Source organism: Mycetomoellerius zeteki, unplaced genomic scaffold (genome assembly GCF_001594055.1).
Source record: "Mycetomoellerius zeteki isolate Tzet28-1 unplaced genomic scaffold, Tzet1.0 scaffold149, whole genome shotgun sequence".
In the NCBI taxonomy this organism is placed as follows: Eukaryota; Metazoa; Arthropoda; class Insecta; order Hymenoptera; family Formicidae; genus Mycetomoellerius; species Mycetomoellerius zeteki.
This window is the reverse complement of record NW_017256436.1, coordinates 1,446,763-1,462,656: the sequence shown is the minus strand read 5'-3', so window position 1 is coordinate 1,462,656 and position 15,894 is coordinate 1,446,763. Positions and strand designations below refer to the sequence as shown.

Below are 15,894 nucleotides of genomic sequence, written 5' to 3'. Positions count from 1 at the left end.
CTCATTTATTTATTGAATTAGGATTAATTCTAATATCTTTCTAAATTCTATAGATAGCGTTGGGCAGTTTTAATTTTATCGAAAAGTAAGCAACACGAAAGTTGTCATCAAGTTTTTTAAATACGCATCTCTCTAATAATCTTAAGATCTATATTTTATTTATCTAATCGTTGGAATTTTTTTTTCTCAAAAATTCTAAAACTTTGATAAGATATACAATTTTATCTTATATCGAAATTCTGAAAATGAATGTTCTAACTTTACAGAACGTGACAACGACCAACCTCTCGTGTGTCACGTTGTACGCTTTGTTATGCAACAAATAGACGAGGGGTTAGTCGTCCTATTGGAAGTGACCTCGCTAGAACAATCCGTATGTTAAGCGGAGAGGAACCGCGAGATCGATCCTATAGAGGAAAGAGAGATAGCGTTATTACGGACACGTGGACAAGATGACGTTCATGCAAATAATGAGGGAGCTTTAACGGGCAGCGAATCTAAATTACGTTCTCAAATTACGTGATCGATCTCGATCGTTCCCCTATCGACAAGTACTATCGCAAAAAAGGAATCATAAAATATCAGCTTCCATTATCACTTGACCCTTTTCTACTTTTAATAATAATGGAAAAATTGAAATAAAATGTATTCTATTGTGTATGATATACATATATTTTTAAAATTTACATTTCTTATGTATTTTGAAAAGACTAAAACGCACGAGAAAAGATCGAGACTGGAATTTTGGACCCACCAATCAGTCTATTTCTCCAATTTCCAATCGAACAATTTAGATCTCAATTAAATTTTTTGTTCAATTTGCGAATATTACGTGTCCTTTAAAATTTTAAACTCATTTTTAAAATTTCCTGCATAAATAAACAGTCGGAAAAAGAAAATATAAGACACAAAACACGAAGAATCGTCTGCGTAAAAGTTAGAAACTCGACGACTCCACAGTTCCCGAACGTAATTTTCAACGGTGTTCTCTCTTTATTTTGGCTTTTAACGCGGCAGTGCGTTGTGTGTGCCGAGCTGGACTCTAATCTCAACTTTCGGAATGACGCACGGAAGAACGTTAGATATCCATGTGCTAAAGTGTCGATTCGATCCTCTCTCTATTCAGGCAACGACCAGACCAGACGGACTCACGCCGGTTCGTCCCACCACTACTCGCACCGTTCTCGCTCACCCCGGTCCCCCTTCAGGTCTTCGCCATACTCCCACGTTCTCCTCGACGGTGTGGCGCGGCGTGGACGTCGTTAAACTGCCACGGGGCCACCGACCCCTCTCCCCGGTACCCTCGGCCACGGGTCACGGCCACTGTCCTCTAGTCTACCCGCGGGGAATCCGTCGCACGACGAGAGAAGATGAGTCCCGCGCTCTATGGGTCAATACGCACGCACAGGATGTCGTGCGTATCGTACGTACCTTATCGCGAGGGATACGCGTTCGCCCGTCACCGTGCAAGGTGTATTATGTCGCGATGGAAAGTTGACGACATGGATAAAGTAATTTTTTCCGCTCAAATTAAATCAACTTCACTCATAAAACAAAGTTGAGTTTAATTAGTTATGCTGTCTATATTAACATCGGATGTTCTATTTAAAAATATGTAATGTATTTATATTACGTATTCTTATTTTAAATGAGCCACACAGAGAGAAAAATGTTTGGTATTTGTAACTATAATTATATATTACTATAATTATGATTATTACTGCTATAATAATAATAACAGTAACTATATATATAGCTCCAGCAACAAATGTTATAATTGCCAACCTAAAATGACTATAATTATAGTTGTTATAACCATAAAATAGTTGAAATTACCATAAAAATGATTCAAGTGACTATAATTTTTATGGTAATTTCAACTATTTTATGGTTATAACAACTATAATTATAGTCATTTACTATAATTATAGTCATTTTAGGTTGCCAATTATAACATTTGTTGCTGGAACTATATATATAGTTACTGTTATTATTATTATAGCAGTAATAATCATAATTATAGTAATATATAATTATAGTTACAAATACCAAACATTTTTCTCTCTGTGCAGTGACTTATTAGAAAATGATAATATTCAGTTTCTTATATCCTATAAAATTACAAAAGATCTTACGCTTCTTTCTGGTAAAATTATTGACATTTTCTACTATTTTCCCAGACTGAAATGTTTGTATTTATATCACGCGTTGCTTTTAAAAGAATTGAAGCTTTAGGAGAACTGAAGCTAATAAATTTTCAGTAGTAGCAGTCTCTTTTCCAAGCCAAACAACACGTTTATCGGACGTAACATAGAACTCTGTAAGAAATCTTTAATAACAATGTAGTTTCTAAGATCAAAATATTATTCTAACAATAATCGCGTTAAGTTCGATCGTGCTAGAAATAATTCACAATTAATAGAAAGATAAGAATTTTGACTTATGCTACTAAAATTGGATTACTAAAGACGTACAAAAATAACGTAAAGTTTCATGTTCTAGAAATAAATTGTCCATCATAAAAATAGATAAGTTCGCGTAATTCGATCGCTGCAGTAAGTAAATATGAAAAGGGGGGAATATACCGGATGACAGAATTTACGCGTAGATAACGAACACCGCGAATGCTCTCTACGTATACCGGTCAGCAAAGAGCCCCATGTGCATTGAATTCGCGCCGATAATGAGCACGCGACTCGTCTCTCTCGCCGCCGAACTTCGAGACTCCAACTCGGCGCACCAACTATCGATTACCGATACTGTTACGCATAAAGTTCACTGACACGCGTCTATTCCGCGATAAACGAACCTTTTCGCACGATCACACGGAAGCACCCTCAGAGGTACCATGAATTTTCGCGAAAATTTAGAGTTGGGGAGAATTTAAGCGGAATTTCAACGGGAGAAACGACGCATAAAAATAATTCGTTTCTTTCAAAGCGAAAACAAAACGTTCGATGAATATATTTTTTGCAGAAAACTACATTTTTTCACACTCACTTAAATGATTTTTTTCGTAAAAGTTATACAAAAATAAATGAGATATGAGATTATATTTATAAAACCGTGATATTTGATTCACTTTATTTGCAATTATTTATAAAACTATTAGCATTTCTGTTTGCAATTGTTTTGAAACTTTCGCGTTTGTTTTAAGATTTAAGGTCTGCTTTCTGTGACTGAACTAATGTACATTTTTGGAAATTAAAGTGAGATAGGTATATATGTTGCTTGATGTTTCTCGAAAGCGAGAAAAAGAGTTCTAGTGCAGTTTAGTGCAGGAACAGAAAACAAACCAAAGATTTAAAGTCCAAAGCATTTGAAAAAGTACAGCTGTAGATATAAATTTATAAAACATGACACACAAGAAAACTTAAACAGTTTAAAACATAAATAGTAAGCGAATTGATCAACAATATAAACTGAAGTTTTTGTGTGATTATGAATGGCGACTGACGACTACTTTTCAATCAATTAGAGCAAAGCAACCGGTCATTATTTTGCTCTGATTAGTTGAAAAGTAATCACCAATCGCTAGTTACAACTGCGCAATCGCTAGTGTGACTTATGAGTTTTCTACTATAGAGAAAAAAAGATTAAGACAAATAATCGACTATGACTGGTCAATTTCTTACGACTTAAGCCTTAGATAATGGTTTATTGTAGAAAGCCCATTAAGGCCATAACGTAAGCAGTAGCAAATCCAATATGTTGATTTTCTCACTGCTTACGTCTTGCTATTGTACTAAATTTCTCTGTCATGGCTCTTACACGGAAAACTTTGTTATTTCGACATTTCAAACAGCTCGAAGTACCACCTTACGTTTCACAATTTTAATCGTAACTACCCACCCGAAATATGTATGCGACGAGCCTCGATGACTCAGATTCCTTTCGGTCTACTGTCCCAGATAAAATGAGGAAACGATTATGAAACAACGTAATCAGAGAGTAATAGTGATCTTGTGTAATGTTTATCAGACGTAAATTTCTCTTTTCGCGCGACGTAACAGCTGACTGCGTAACTGTCAGTAACAACTGTCTGACGTCGTAACGAACCTCCATCAGTAACACCAACTACGTCAGAAAGAAAGTTCGTCTCGGAATATCTCGGAATACAAGTATCTTCCATCTCGTCGTAACTTTTACTTCATTCTTCACTCGTCTATGCACGTGTCTATTTTCTCTTTGTTCTCCGATAGAGATTAGAATGAAATTATTCAATCTAAGATGCAGGATACTCGATATTAATCGCATTTAATATAATTTAATATACAGTTTATATTAATTGCAATATACAGAAGATAGAAGTACGTATTTCCGTTGAAAATGGAGATATTAATAATCCGATAATTCCGAGAAAAACGAACATGAAAGAGAAAGAATTAAGCTCGTTTCCTACTCGCGTTTTCTGAAAGGTTATTTAAATTATTTTCTTTAAATTTTTCATAAAATTCAAGAATAAGTATACGCGAATACTTGAGTGTCTCGTTTCGGGTGATTCACCTCATATGATTCATTCAGAAGACGTTATCAATAATGGATTTGACATTTAGCCTATAATATGCGCGACTTAAAAGTCACGGCAGATAACATATTATAAATGATCAGAGTAAGTGAAATCGGACTATGTCTCGGAGTAACACGAAGATCAGCAGATCAAGTAAATCGATATCCTCCTCCAGTTGTTGTTCGTCATTCGTATAGACATGTGCGGCCAGCAATATTGTATATTTGATCCTGCATGGATATTGGTTATGTCTCGTTTCTCCTTATATCAGCGTTTAAATTCAAAAATATCCATAAGCTATTTAAAAACGCGATCCATTTTTAAATACCTCAACATCTCGCGACCTTTTTTTAATCTCTAAAATGTATAAAATTGTAAATGTATAAAAATAACTTCACTAATTTAGTTACAAAGACAAAAATTAAAAATTTCAAAGAGCGATGTGAAAGATATTTTAAGAATTCTACTTTTACGGATGTTTAGCCATCCATATCTACCCATATTCGGCCACAATACGTTCTTTATTTAAGGGTCAGCGTATTTAACTTGTAAATAAACGCCGCATTTTCAGAAAAACGTTTTCTTACGCAAGAATTTTATGCAAAGAATGTTGTCACGTTATGAATAACTGTTTATTTTTATTTTTAGCTTTTTAAAAATATATATATAAATGGGTGTTCAATTTGTTTATATAATCAATATATTCTATATTCTGTTTTCAAATAATTTTCATGAATCACAATGTAGAATAACTATAAATAATTGTGTATGAAATAATAAGAGTAGCATATTTATGCCATGAAAGTAGCAACGAAATAATTTTGGAATAAATACGAAAAATAAAGGAAAAAAGAAAAAAATTTATATATGCTTGGCTTTCTAATGACCTTCGTAGTTATAAGGTAATATTATTAGGTAACACTGTCACTAGCTATTTAATAAATTACAAGGTTAATGGAATATGAGAACATTGGTAATATGAATAACTCTGAAAAATAGTTTTGACTAATCTTAAATGTTTGTAATTTTAAGTTTGTAGTCAGACTTTGTTTCTTAAAATATAGTCGAATCCTTGTACTCTTTTAATTCTCTTGTATTCTTTTATTCTAATATTTTGAATATTTTTAATATTTTTTGTTGCGCTGTTTCATTATTCTACATTTACTTTTAAGTGATTTCCACAATTCTATATTTTATTTCCAAACTATAATTCCATATTTATCTTTAAACTTTAAACTATTAAAATTCTATATTTGCTAAATATCGCCACTGTCGTGCTATCAGGAGAATAATTCGATATTGTTAGTAATTATCAATAACAACAAATATTAATAGCATCAGTATAATAATAATGCATTATAATTGGCATTTTCAATATTAGCAAAATCAATAGATTAATACACAGTCAATAATTAATTACAAGTGTATACGTAACCATATTTTGCCATTTGTGTGTTCTTATTCTTTACTATTACTTACTGTTCGCTTTTCTACATTTTTACTTTCACTTTCGAAATTATGCACGGTAAACATTAAAACATTAAAGCTCTACTATCTTACATTTTCTTACATACATCTCTCAATGTCAGTAATTTACTGAAGTTCCCTTCTCATTCTCTTCTACGAAAAATTCTTGATTTTTTTAGAATGTTCAGGAAACGAAACGAAACGTAGCACTACAAGAATAAGCTACATGCATTGTGGAAAAAAACAAAAGAGTAGTTCCACTGAAATAAAATCTTTTCACACAAGTTAAAAAATTATGTAGAATATTTATGTTATAATAATAATAATAATAATAATAATCATCTGCGTTTTAATCATATTATCCACAATAGGTTTACGTTAATATACACAATTCTTTTTCTTTCTGTTCCAATATTTATAAACATTACGTCCGTACTATATTTCATAAATATAAAGGTATCATCAAGAAGAGTAGATTCCATGACTAGACATACATTGAATCGATCGGAAAATAACATTTTCGTCAATCACATAATGAGCTAATAAGATCGAACGTAAACACGCGACGCTACACGCGTTCATCGCCACGCTACGTTTCTCGGGACGAGAGGCAAGTGTACGGTCGAATTGTCGGTGAAAAAATAACGGAAGAGAAGAATCGGGAACAAAGAAGATGCGGGCGAGAGGAACGGATCTACGCGGACGCGCACAAAGAGTACGCCGAGTACGTCGCGTTCGTTGTCCGTACGTTGAACATAACCTATAAATCGTCAGCCGGAGGCTATAAAACACGAAGGCAGGCTAGGCTAGGCTAGGGTAGAGACCTTGTATCAGAGTCTGGCCACGAGCTACTGTCAAAATCCTACGAGAGAGAAACTGATATATATACATTCTATATAATACCGTCTCACTTTAACTCATACTGTCTCACTTTATAACTTTAATTAGAATAAAACAGTACGAGGTGGAGTGAGATAATATATGTACAAGGAGAAAGTATACATACATATATATATATATATATATATATATCTCTTTCTCTCTAGTAGGATTTTAATAAAATCTCTCGTCAGACTCCGTGTCATAGCGTCTCTAGGCTAGGCCAAGTTAGCCTGGCCAAGCGACACGACGCCACGGCGCGGAGCGGCCTGGCGCGTCGCGACGAGGCGGGCGCGGTTTCGAAGTGCCACACGACGTCGAGTCGCCCGCGCAGTCCGGCGCGACGACGACGACGATGGTAGAATAACGAGTAATGTGATGATGATGATGTGATGATGATGATGATAATAATAATAATACCATGTCCTCCACGGATCCCGTCAGATCCTTCATGTCTAGCGTAGGGTAGAGAAAGAGATTCCCCGGCGGTTTCATCCAGTTGCCTGTGCTCTCGCCCGCTCCCTGGCCGTAACCGATTCCGAAACTCTCCACTGTCTCCAAGGTCGCGGCTGTGGCGGTGGTGGCGGCGGCGACGACGGCGGCGGCGGTGGTGGCAGCGGCGGCGTCGTCGGCGCGGTGCGTCACCTCCGAGAGATTCACCGTTAACCCCGTGGTAATACACTGACGGCAACGCGTAATACGGAAAACTCGCGGGTGACACGCGGCGGCACTTTTTTCTCCTCCTCCACCTCCCCCCGGTACTCCACGTCGTCGTTGTCACTACACGCGCACTACTGTTGTGCCCGGCGGATCGGTGGCCGGCAATCGATGGTGATACGACAGCGACAGCGGCGGTGTCGGCAACCCCCGTCGCGGCGCGCTGAACACCAAAGGCGGCGGCGGCGGCGGCGATCGACGACGACAACCACACGGACGAACGAATCGCACGGATATGTCGGTGGCGGCACAGCTACCCCACCCCCGCAGCGCCGTCGTCTCGCGTTTTCGTCTCGTCTCGTCTCTTCGATCCTCCACGCGATTGCTCGTATACGACGTTCAATCGTCGTCGATGCTGATCCTTCCTTCCTCTCTCTCACTCTTTCTTCTTTCCTTCCTTCCTTTCTTTCTACTTTCTTTCTCTGTCGCGCAGCGGATCGGAGCAGAACCGCGTGCGAGCAATGTTGTATCACCGCCGGTCAAACAATGCGAATCGCGGCGCAAACGCGCGTGCGACACCGGGGGGAGAGAGAGAGAGAGAGATGAAGAGAGAAAGTCACAGTATCACCACCTCGCGTACGCACCTCTCTCGACGCGACTAGACGACGAGGAGAGAGAAAGAGACAGCGAAAGAAGAGAGACGGAAGGAAGAAGGCGGAAAAGCGTCGAAACAATTCCCGCTGTCATACGTGCGCGCCCTTCGTCACTTCGACACTTCCGATATCACCACCACCACCACCACCACCACCATCACCTCCTCCTCCTTCTTCTCCTCTTCCTCTTCTTCTCCCGTGACGCTTAATCCGCGATTCTTTCCTCACCCTCTCCTTTCTCCTCTCGCGCACACTTTGCACACTCACTCACGAATACTCGGCCGTGCCGCTTATTTACAGAGGGAGCGATTCGATTGTTATCGCGGCAATGCGGTCCCGTTCAAGGAGCATTCCTTTCCGCGCGGAGACGCGCCGTCCACCCAGGGGGCCGAGCTCTGGGGACAGGCGTCTCTTGGTCGGCTCCCGTCGTTCCGTCCCTCTCGCTCCGCTCTCTCGTTGCCGCGCGCCACGAATTTTCGTCAGCCGGGCTCTGCGCTTCGTCGGACGGAGACTGCGCTCCGAAACCGAAACAAAGAACGACGCTCCCGAGTGAGGCGCCCCTGGCGGTCGCTCCGCCAATCCGTCGGACACGCCGCCGTCTCGTCCAGCGAGCGCAGAAGCGAACGGAACCTCCGCGGCTATCCTTACCGCATGTCGCGCAACGATACAAATCCAATAATAAATAATACAGCGTATCTCTTGGACGAGAAACGCGAGACGAGGGAGCTTTGCGTTGCCGCCGATTAATCGCGAAAACATGATCCATCTCATATATAGCATCGCAGATCCGAGATAAAAAACGCGACCGATCAGAAACGATAGAATTGTGTAATGTTTAAAAAATATCCAAAAATAAACCTACTGATTTTTTATTTCTTTATCCCAACGCTTTGTAAATCTATTTTGTATTCGAGAAACACAACGGACAAAAAGAACAAAGATGAGAATTGCTCCATATATTTTTGCACTTCCATAAATAAATCGAGAGCATATTTATAGATTGGAGATGTAAAAGAAGATATAAATGCGTAGCTCAAAAAGTCTTTTAAAAATTTCAATACCTTTTTCTTTTGTTTTATATCACTTTTCAAAGCAAATTATGGAATAGAGTAATGAAAGATAATCTGTTGGTGAACATTTAATACATATTTAAATGGCACAATGCTATTAATAATAAACAATAATGTATCATTAACACATAAATATACTTCAATTAATTTCTATCGCACACAAATAATTTAGATTATTTCGATTTTGATTAAAATTTAAAAAAAGTAAAAATTAAACGAATTTATACCATAAAACATTTCTAAAAAAAAATGTACTGTCTAAGTAAGAAATCAAACGTTATTGATCAATTAATACTGCTTTTATATTCCATTAAAGTATTAATTGTTACTAATATAAATTTTACAGAAGTCCATCAATAGTTTATCTTAAACTGCATTAAATTCAATCATGGAGATGTGTAAAACAACGATGTGTATGTGTGTGTAATCTTTCACTTCCTATTCTGAATTGTATATAATTTTTCACACATTTATACAACGATGACGTTATTCTCGCTGCACATTTATATTTTATACGAAGCGAAATATAATTCGATATGGTAAATAGAATATGAGACATGTAATATCAAAAGTGATGGAGGATTTTTTCATAAGTTAAGTGATTCGCTTTCCTCGCATTATTCAGAAAAGACACGTAAACGCATTTAGATTGGGAGCCAATATTGTTGTCTGACGTTGTTTTATATTACGAAAATAATTATTTCAATTATAAGTAATTTTTTTAAAACATCATGGCTTGATCACTTTTGTGATACAGAGATAATGTAACGGCTTAATATTTTTTAACTGCTCATTGCTTTCAATGTTTTAATAATCATTGAAATGCATCATTTCTTTTAAATTTCGTAATTACTTTGTATTGAAAAATACTGCAGTATCATGGTTACACATGATGATCATTAATTAGCCTAATTGACCCATAACATATTCGTATCAATAATATTAAATATAACATGATTGAATATGATTAATGTATAATCATATTCAAATAGAGTAATATGTTCATTTGACAAATTTGCCAATTAAACAACTGGACTTTTTTCTCCAATTTTTTATGAATATCTCAAATAATAACGCTGAATTAAATCGCTGATCGAAATTTTGTTTTGTTAACATAAATAGAGCAAATCACTATGCTCACTACAATCAAACGAATTTGAAATTACCATGTAATTTTATATTTTGTTGACGAGAGATTACAAGAGCTACGTAATCATATTTAAATATTTTGATATTTGATATAAAAACTTGTTATGTGATCCACACGTAAATTCACAAACAACGTATAATAAAATGCTATGCTATACTCGATATTAATTATTTATGATATAATGAGTAAAGTAAAAAAAATTTGTCGCGATATTTTTCAATATCTTCCATTTTCATTACAAATTTGAAATACGAACAACAAAGGTCATTAAAAATGAAATAAAATAAAAATTCACTTATAATCTGTCAGAGTTTTAACCCTGACACAGTTTTAGCAAAAGCCTACAGTATTTAAGTCCATCGTACAAGGTCCGTTATTAAATGAAATTGTTGAACTCCTTCAATTGAAAGATATAACGTATTTAGATTAATTATGTATGAAATTTTTATGTAAATCATAATATGTTATAATTTCATATTAATCAGATAATTCGTAACGAAATTGTATGTTGATTTCGGATCTTCAATTATTCATAATCTACGTTAGACATTAATAATTGTATAAAACAGAAGTTTTTTTAAATATTCTTCTGTTTAATTATAATTAAATATGTTGTATCTATTAATTTTCGTATAAAGCAAGAAGTTTGTATAAAGCAAGTAGCCTAGCTACTGTACTTTTCTTTATTGCGCGTAATACGGTTTTATGTGTAATAATCAATAGCTTTCAATGCAATTTTTTATTATATGGAAAAACTTACCTGTCCATTTCTGAATTGTTGTTGCTGCTGCTGCTGTTGGTGATGAAAGAGAGCGACTTGTTGTTGAGCAGTCATCTGATTGTTTAGATATACCAAATGTTCTGCACCAGGCGCACCACTCTAGAAGTAGAATGTAAAAGATTTGTATGAGTGTATAGAAAAATATTTATGATTATTTAGAATAACTTAACAATCATGTATAAAATATAATCGTTGATGTTTTTACTTACTTTTAATTGCATAGGATGTATCTCATAAGGTACATTACTCAAATGTACATTGTTCATAGTCAATCCCAGTTGTTGAGATTGACTTTGTTGAGGTACACCAAGCTTAGTCATAGAATATTTCCATTTTTCTTGATTCTGTAAAACAAATTATTTCGATTGTATAATTTATTACCACCGTACATCTCTGCATCAAGGCAATATATATACATACAAATTACAACTATATTGTAATACTAAATGAATAGGTTTCATTGTCTGAACATTTTCTTTAGATATATAGTGGAGATATATAAAATAAAATAGATACATATTTCAGGTTAAATAGCTCAAAACTATCATTGAAAAGTTGCATGTCATTAAAAATTCATGTTTCACAGGCTTTATATTTATCAAAATGAAATATATTACTGAACTTAACATCCCGAATATATACAAAGATTCTTAGGAAAATTTATATAGATTTCTTAGAAAATTCTTAAATGTCGTAAATACAGAGACGGCCCAAGTCCAGAAAATATTCCACTTTAATGAAACAAAACATATGAATTTTTGATCATAATTAGGAATAAATAAATCGCAATATCGTATTATTTTTTAAAAAACAAACTTCTAAACAATAATTTTAAAAATAAACTTCTATGAAAATAATGGCTGAACAAAGATAAAATCAATAGATCATCTAATCAATTAACGTTGTACTTTGTCATACATACATTATCAACAATAACGTCATCTGCCAATGCCCAAGCTCTTGGAGCTTGCTTTGCTTGGAAAGTCGAAGATTGGGTGTTAAATTCTGGCTCTGTAGGTCGTTGAAACACATAACCAACCATAGCGTCGTCTTGAGCTCTGCTAACTCCCATCTGATGAGTCTGGCCAGGTTGGATTCGCATATTATCGCCACCAGCCATAACTTGCCCACACTGTTCCGTATCCTAATAAATCATACATATCAATAATCGACAATGTCATGGTACATTTATAAAATTTAAAAAGATAATATACAACTGTAACCTAAATATTAAACTTCAGTGGTTGTCTCAGCAAAATTTGGTTACGCTTGTATTTTTAAATATAATTTTTGTAAATTATCAAATATTACCTTAAAAATTCAAATTAAAGCTACGTCAAACGTCACTGTAATTCAACTATCTTTATACATGGATCTTTACTTTATTCAGCCGAATTTAACTAATCAAGATTTAGGGTCTGTTTTCTGTAGCTGAACTGTAGTGTACACTTTTGGAACTTAAAGTGAGACAAGTATATGTTTCATATTTGGTAAAAGCAAAAAAAAAGTTCTAGTGCATTCTAGTGCAGGAATAAGAAACGGACCTTTAGTTCGTCAACTTAACTCCTCTTTTTTTTCAATCGTTTATAACTTGAACGTTATTAATAGCTAAACATATATTGAAACAAATGGCAATTTTTCCTCATTCTTGCTTCTAGCATTTCTAGTTCGGAGAATATATCAGATACATTATTTTCACACGATCACTTTGTATTTGAGCCACTCGGCACATTCCTCTCGCGCAGCAAGACAGGACCGAATCAACGTTCCCATCGACACTTTAACACTCATGCTGACATTAGCAAATACTCATATTCTCAGCAGGGCTACTCGTCGAGGTTATGGCGTCTCATGCGCCACAATTGTAGTCACTCGATTCGTGGTCGGCGTATTCCCTCGTATCGAGGAAGCCGATCGCGAACGACGAGGAGACAAATGGGAGAGAAAAAAAAAGAGAAAGAGAAAATAAGCGGAGGTAGTACCGTGGGTATGTGGCCGTTGGCGGAGGTGTGATGCAGCTGCATGGAGGATGCCGGTTCGCCTCCGGCGCCTCCGCTGCTCGCGCCGAGCCACTTCATGTCCTCGTGGTGTCAGGCCGCGCCGCTGTCCCCGGGCACGGCGAACGCGGTACGGCCAAACGTGCTGGGGGAAAGGTGCACCCTCGGTCTCTGTAAAGGTTAGCTCTCGCACGGAGAGAGCCGGCGGCGTCTGGCGAGGTGCCGTGGAGATTGCCGCTTGCTACGGCCGTTGCGCGAACATGTTCCGTAGACGCGTGGTTGTTAACGGCGGCACATCCTCACCAACCGTTTCCACGACGACGAGAACGAGGACGAGGACAATGACGAAGGCGACAACGACGACTACGACGACGGCAGCGACGACGGTGACGGTGACGAGGCGGCTGCGGTTGAGATTGCCGTTGCGGTTGCGACAGCGGCGACGACAGCGGCGGCGGCGGTGGCGGTGGCGGCGGCGACGATGACGGCGATGATGACGAGCGGCACGCTGATATCAGCCCGAGAGAGACCGGAGGAGCGTATTTACCGAGCTGCGAGCGTAAACCAGACAGTTACAGCAATGGCAGCTGCGTGCAGCTCCGGCGCGCTGCTGCCGGATTTTTGACAACACTGTGTGTGCCTGGTGTGCGCCGGATATGGAGCGACAGAGAGAGGGAGAGAGAAAGATAAAGAGAGAGGGGCGAGAGAAGGAGAGCGAGAGAGCGAGAGGGAGAGGGGGGGGAGAGAGAGAAAACACAAAGGAAACCGTCGTGAACGGCGGGCGCGCACGATGACCGCGGGATCGCTTCGTTCACTCGCTCGCTCGCTCGCTCGTACACGTCCGAGCGAGATCCTTGGTTGAAGCGACGAGGACGGTTCTGACGCACGCACCAACTGACCGAACCGACGACAACACCACGATTCGCGAACGGTCGAGGGAAGGAAGGAAAGATGAAACAAGCGAGAACTGCGTGCACGAGAAAGGAGAGAGGGAGCGAGAGAAAGGGAGGCAGATCGTACACGAGAGAAGGACAGGGGAAATGGACGGAACACGCGAGCGAGCGAAAGAAAGAGGGAGGGAGAGAGAGAGAGAGAGAGAGAAGAAAATTCGAGACTCTGGGATCTCGATCGTTCTAGAAGATTCGCAGAGCGAGCTTGGAAACTCGGTGAACATTTATCTCGTCGTCGACATAGTCGCTTCTCGACGACGAGGATCGTTCGGCGATCAACCGTCTCTTTCTCTGCCTGCGCCTCCCTCTTTCCCTCTCTCTCTTTCTTTCTCTCTCTCTTTCTTTCTTTTCCTCCCGTCTCGACGTCGCACTCACGTTACTCTCCGTTCCACGACTCTCCCTCACACGTCTTCTTCCTTCACACGGTCATTTCGTTAAAACTAAGGCTTAAAATACACTATTCACAGGTATGTACAGCCACGCGAGCCACAGACACACGATGTGCGTCCACCGGCGTACGCGTGTTTCGCGCGCAAGGATGCTGCGTGCGCGATTTTCGTGGTGGGAGGCGTTGGCGCGACGGAGTAGCGAGGAGAGGGGGGAGAGGGTGAAGGAAGACGGACGTCTATGCTATGTGTCATGCTGTCTCGCTTTAGCCTCGTAATAACGTGCTCGCATGTACCGCGTCTCCTATGCGATTTACAGCCTCCCCCTCCCTCTTTTCGCCCTCGTCAGTTTAGATTGAAGAATTGCGGATTCTTCCTCGCGTTTGATATCCTTTTGTTTCGGTTTACCTTAATTAAACGTCTCGTATTTGCGTCGACATAATGCATCAAGCTTGCTGAGATAAATCAAGATAAATCGTATAAAATCGCGTCGTGCTTGGCTTCCCTTCGTGGCCGCGATGAAAATTCAATTTTTATGCTACTGAAACGCGACGGAGAGGCGAACCGTACGGCGCCACCTGTCGTTATGCGTCCATTACTATTGTTACTCAGAGGCGGAAGAGGGGAGGAGGGAGAAAATGGCCGCCCGCGCGCGAAACTTTTGAACGTTGATCTTGCGGTGTCGATCACGCGTATTCGATACTAAAATGATCCAGATGTTGATCGGAGTATTCAGTAGTCGGTTTTTATTTCGAGACTATCTTAAGCAGTGCTTTAAGATGCTAATATGACTTTGTAATCGATTTATGACATCTCCGGTATTCATAGTCGATTCTTATATTTGAGACCGCCTTGTAGTTTTAAGATGTCATAAACCAATCAAAGGGCCGTATTAGCATTTTAAGACTACTTAAGACGATCTTAAAATAACAACTGTCTATAAATACCGACCTTAGGCCGGTATTCATAGTCAGATCTTATATTCAAGACCGTCTTAAGTACATTCTTAAGAAGTCACAAACCAATCAGAGGCCGGTATTCATAGTCGATTCTTATTTCAAGACCGTCTTAAGTAACGTCTTAAGACGCTAATGCGGTCCTCTGATTGGTTCATGACACCTCAAGGCTGAACTTAAGGGGTTATACTACCCAGGCGCACTGAAAAATGAACGTTTTTTTGGGAATTTTTTTCTTGGAAACTATTCAATGGATCATGGAAAATGAAATTTGAGGCTTTATTATACATGTTTTGAGGTATAAAAAAAATTTTTATTATAACTTTTGATACAAAATGGCGTCTTGGCAAGTGGTAAACGGAACATGTGTTTTTTCCGAGGAGCGAATCTGCGTACATCATAACATTCTCCGAACAGCACCTAGAGCAAAAAAAAAAT

The 15,894-nt window shown here is 38.5% G+C and overlaps 2 protein-coding genes across 9 annotated transcripts in view; one reads left to right on the top strand and one right to left on the bottom strand.

Moving 5' to 3' along the window:
- The window catches only part of pum (pumilio), an 84,069-nt gene extending 69,539 nt beyond the window's left edge, over window positions 1–14,530 (bottom strand). For 5 of the 8 annotated variants that reach the window (XM_018444232.1, XM_018444233.1, XM_018444235.1 and 2 more), the window contains exons 1-4: window positions 13,150–13,876; window positions 12,090–12,311; window positions 11,377–11,511; window positions 11,147–11,266 (exon numbers count right to left, since the gene is read on the bottom strand). In XM_018444232.1, the coding sequence (XP_018299734.1) occupies window positions 11,147–11,266; window positions 11,377–11,511; window positions 12,090–12,311; window positions 13,150–13,245 (573 nt within the window). In that variant the 5' untranslated portion in view covers window positions 13,246–13,876. Of the gene's footprint in view, window positions 1–11,146; window positions 11,267–11,376; window positions 11,512–12,089; window positions 12,312–13,149; window positions 13,877–13,930; window positions 14,237–14,489 lie in introns of those variants that run through there. The other 3 variants (XM_018444231.1, XM_018444228.1, XM_018444229.1) reach the window with 3 other exon arrangements.
- FucT6 (alpha-(1,6)-fucosyltransferase 8) overlaps window positions 14,516–15,894 on the top strand; it is an 8,326-nt gene continuing 6,947 nt past the window's right edge. The window contains exon 1 of the mRNA XM_018444244.1: window positions 14,516–14,581. The gene's annotated coding sequence lies outside the window, so the exon portion shown is untranslated. The remainder of the gene's footprint in view (window positions 14,582–15,894) is intronic.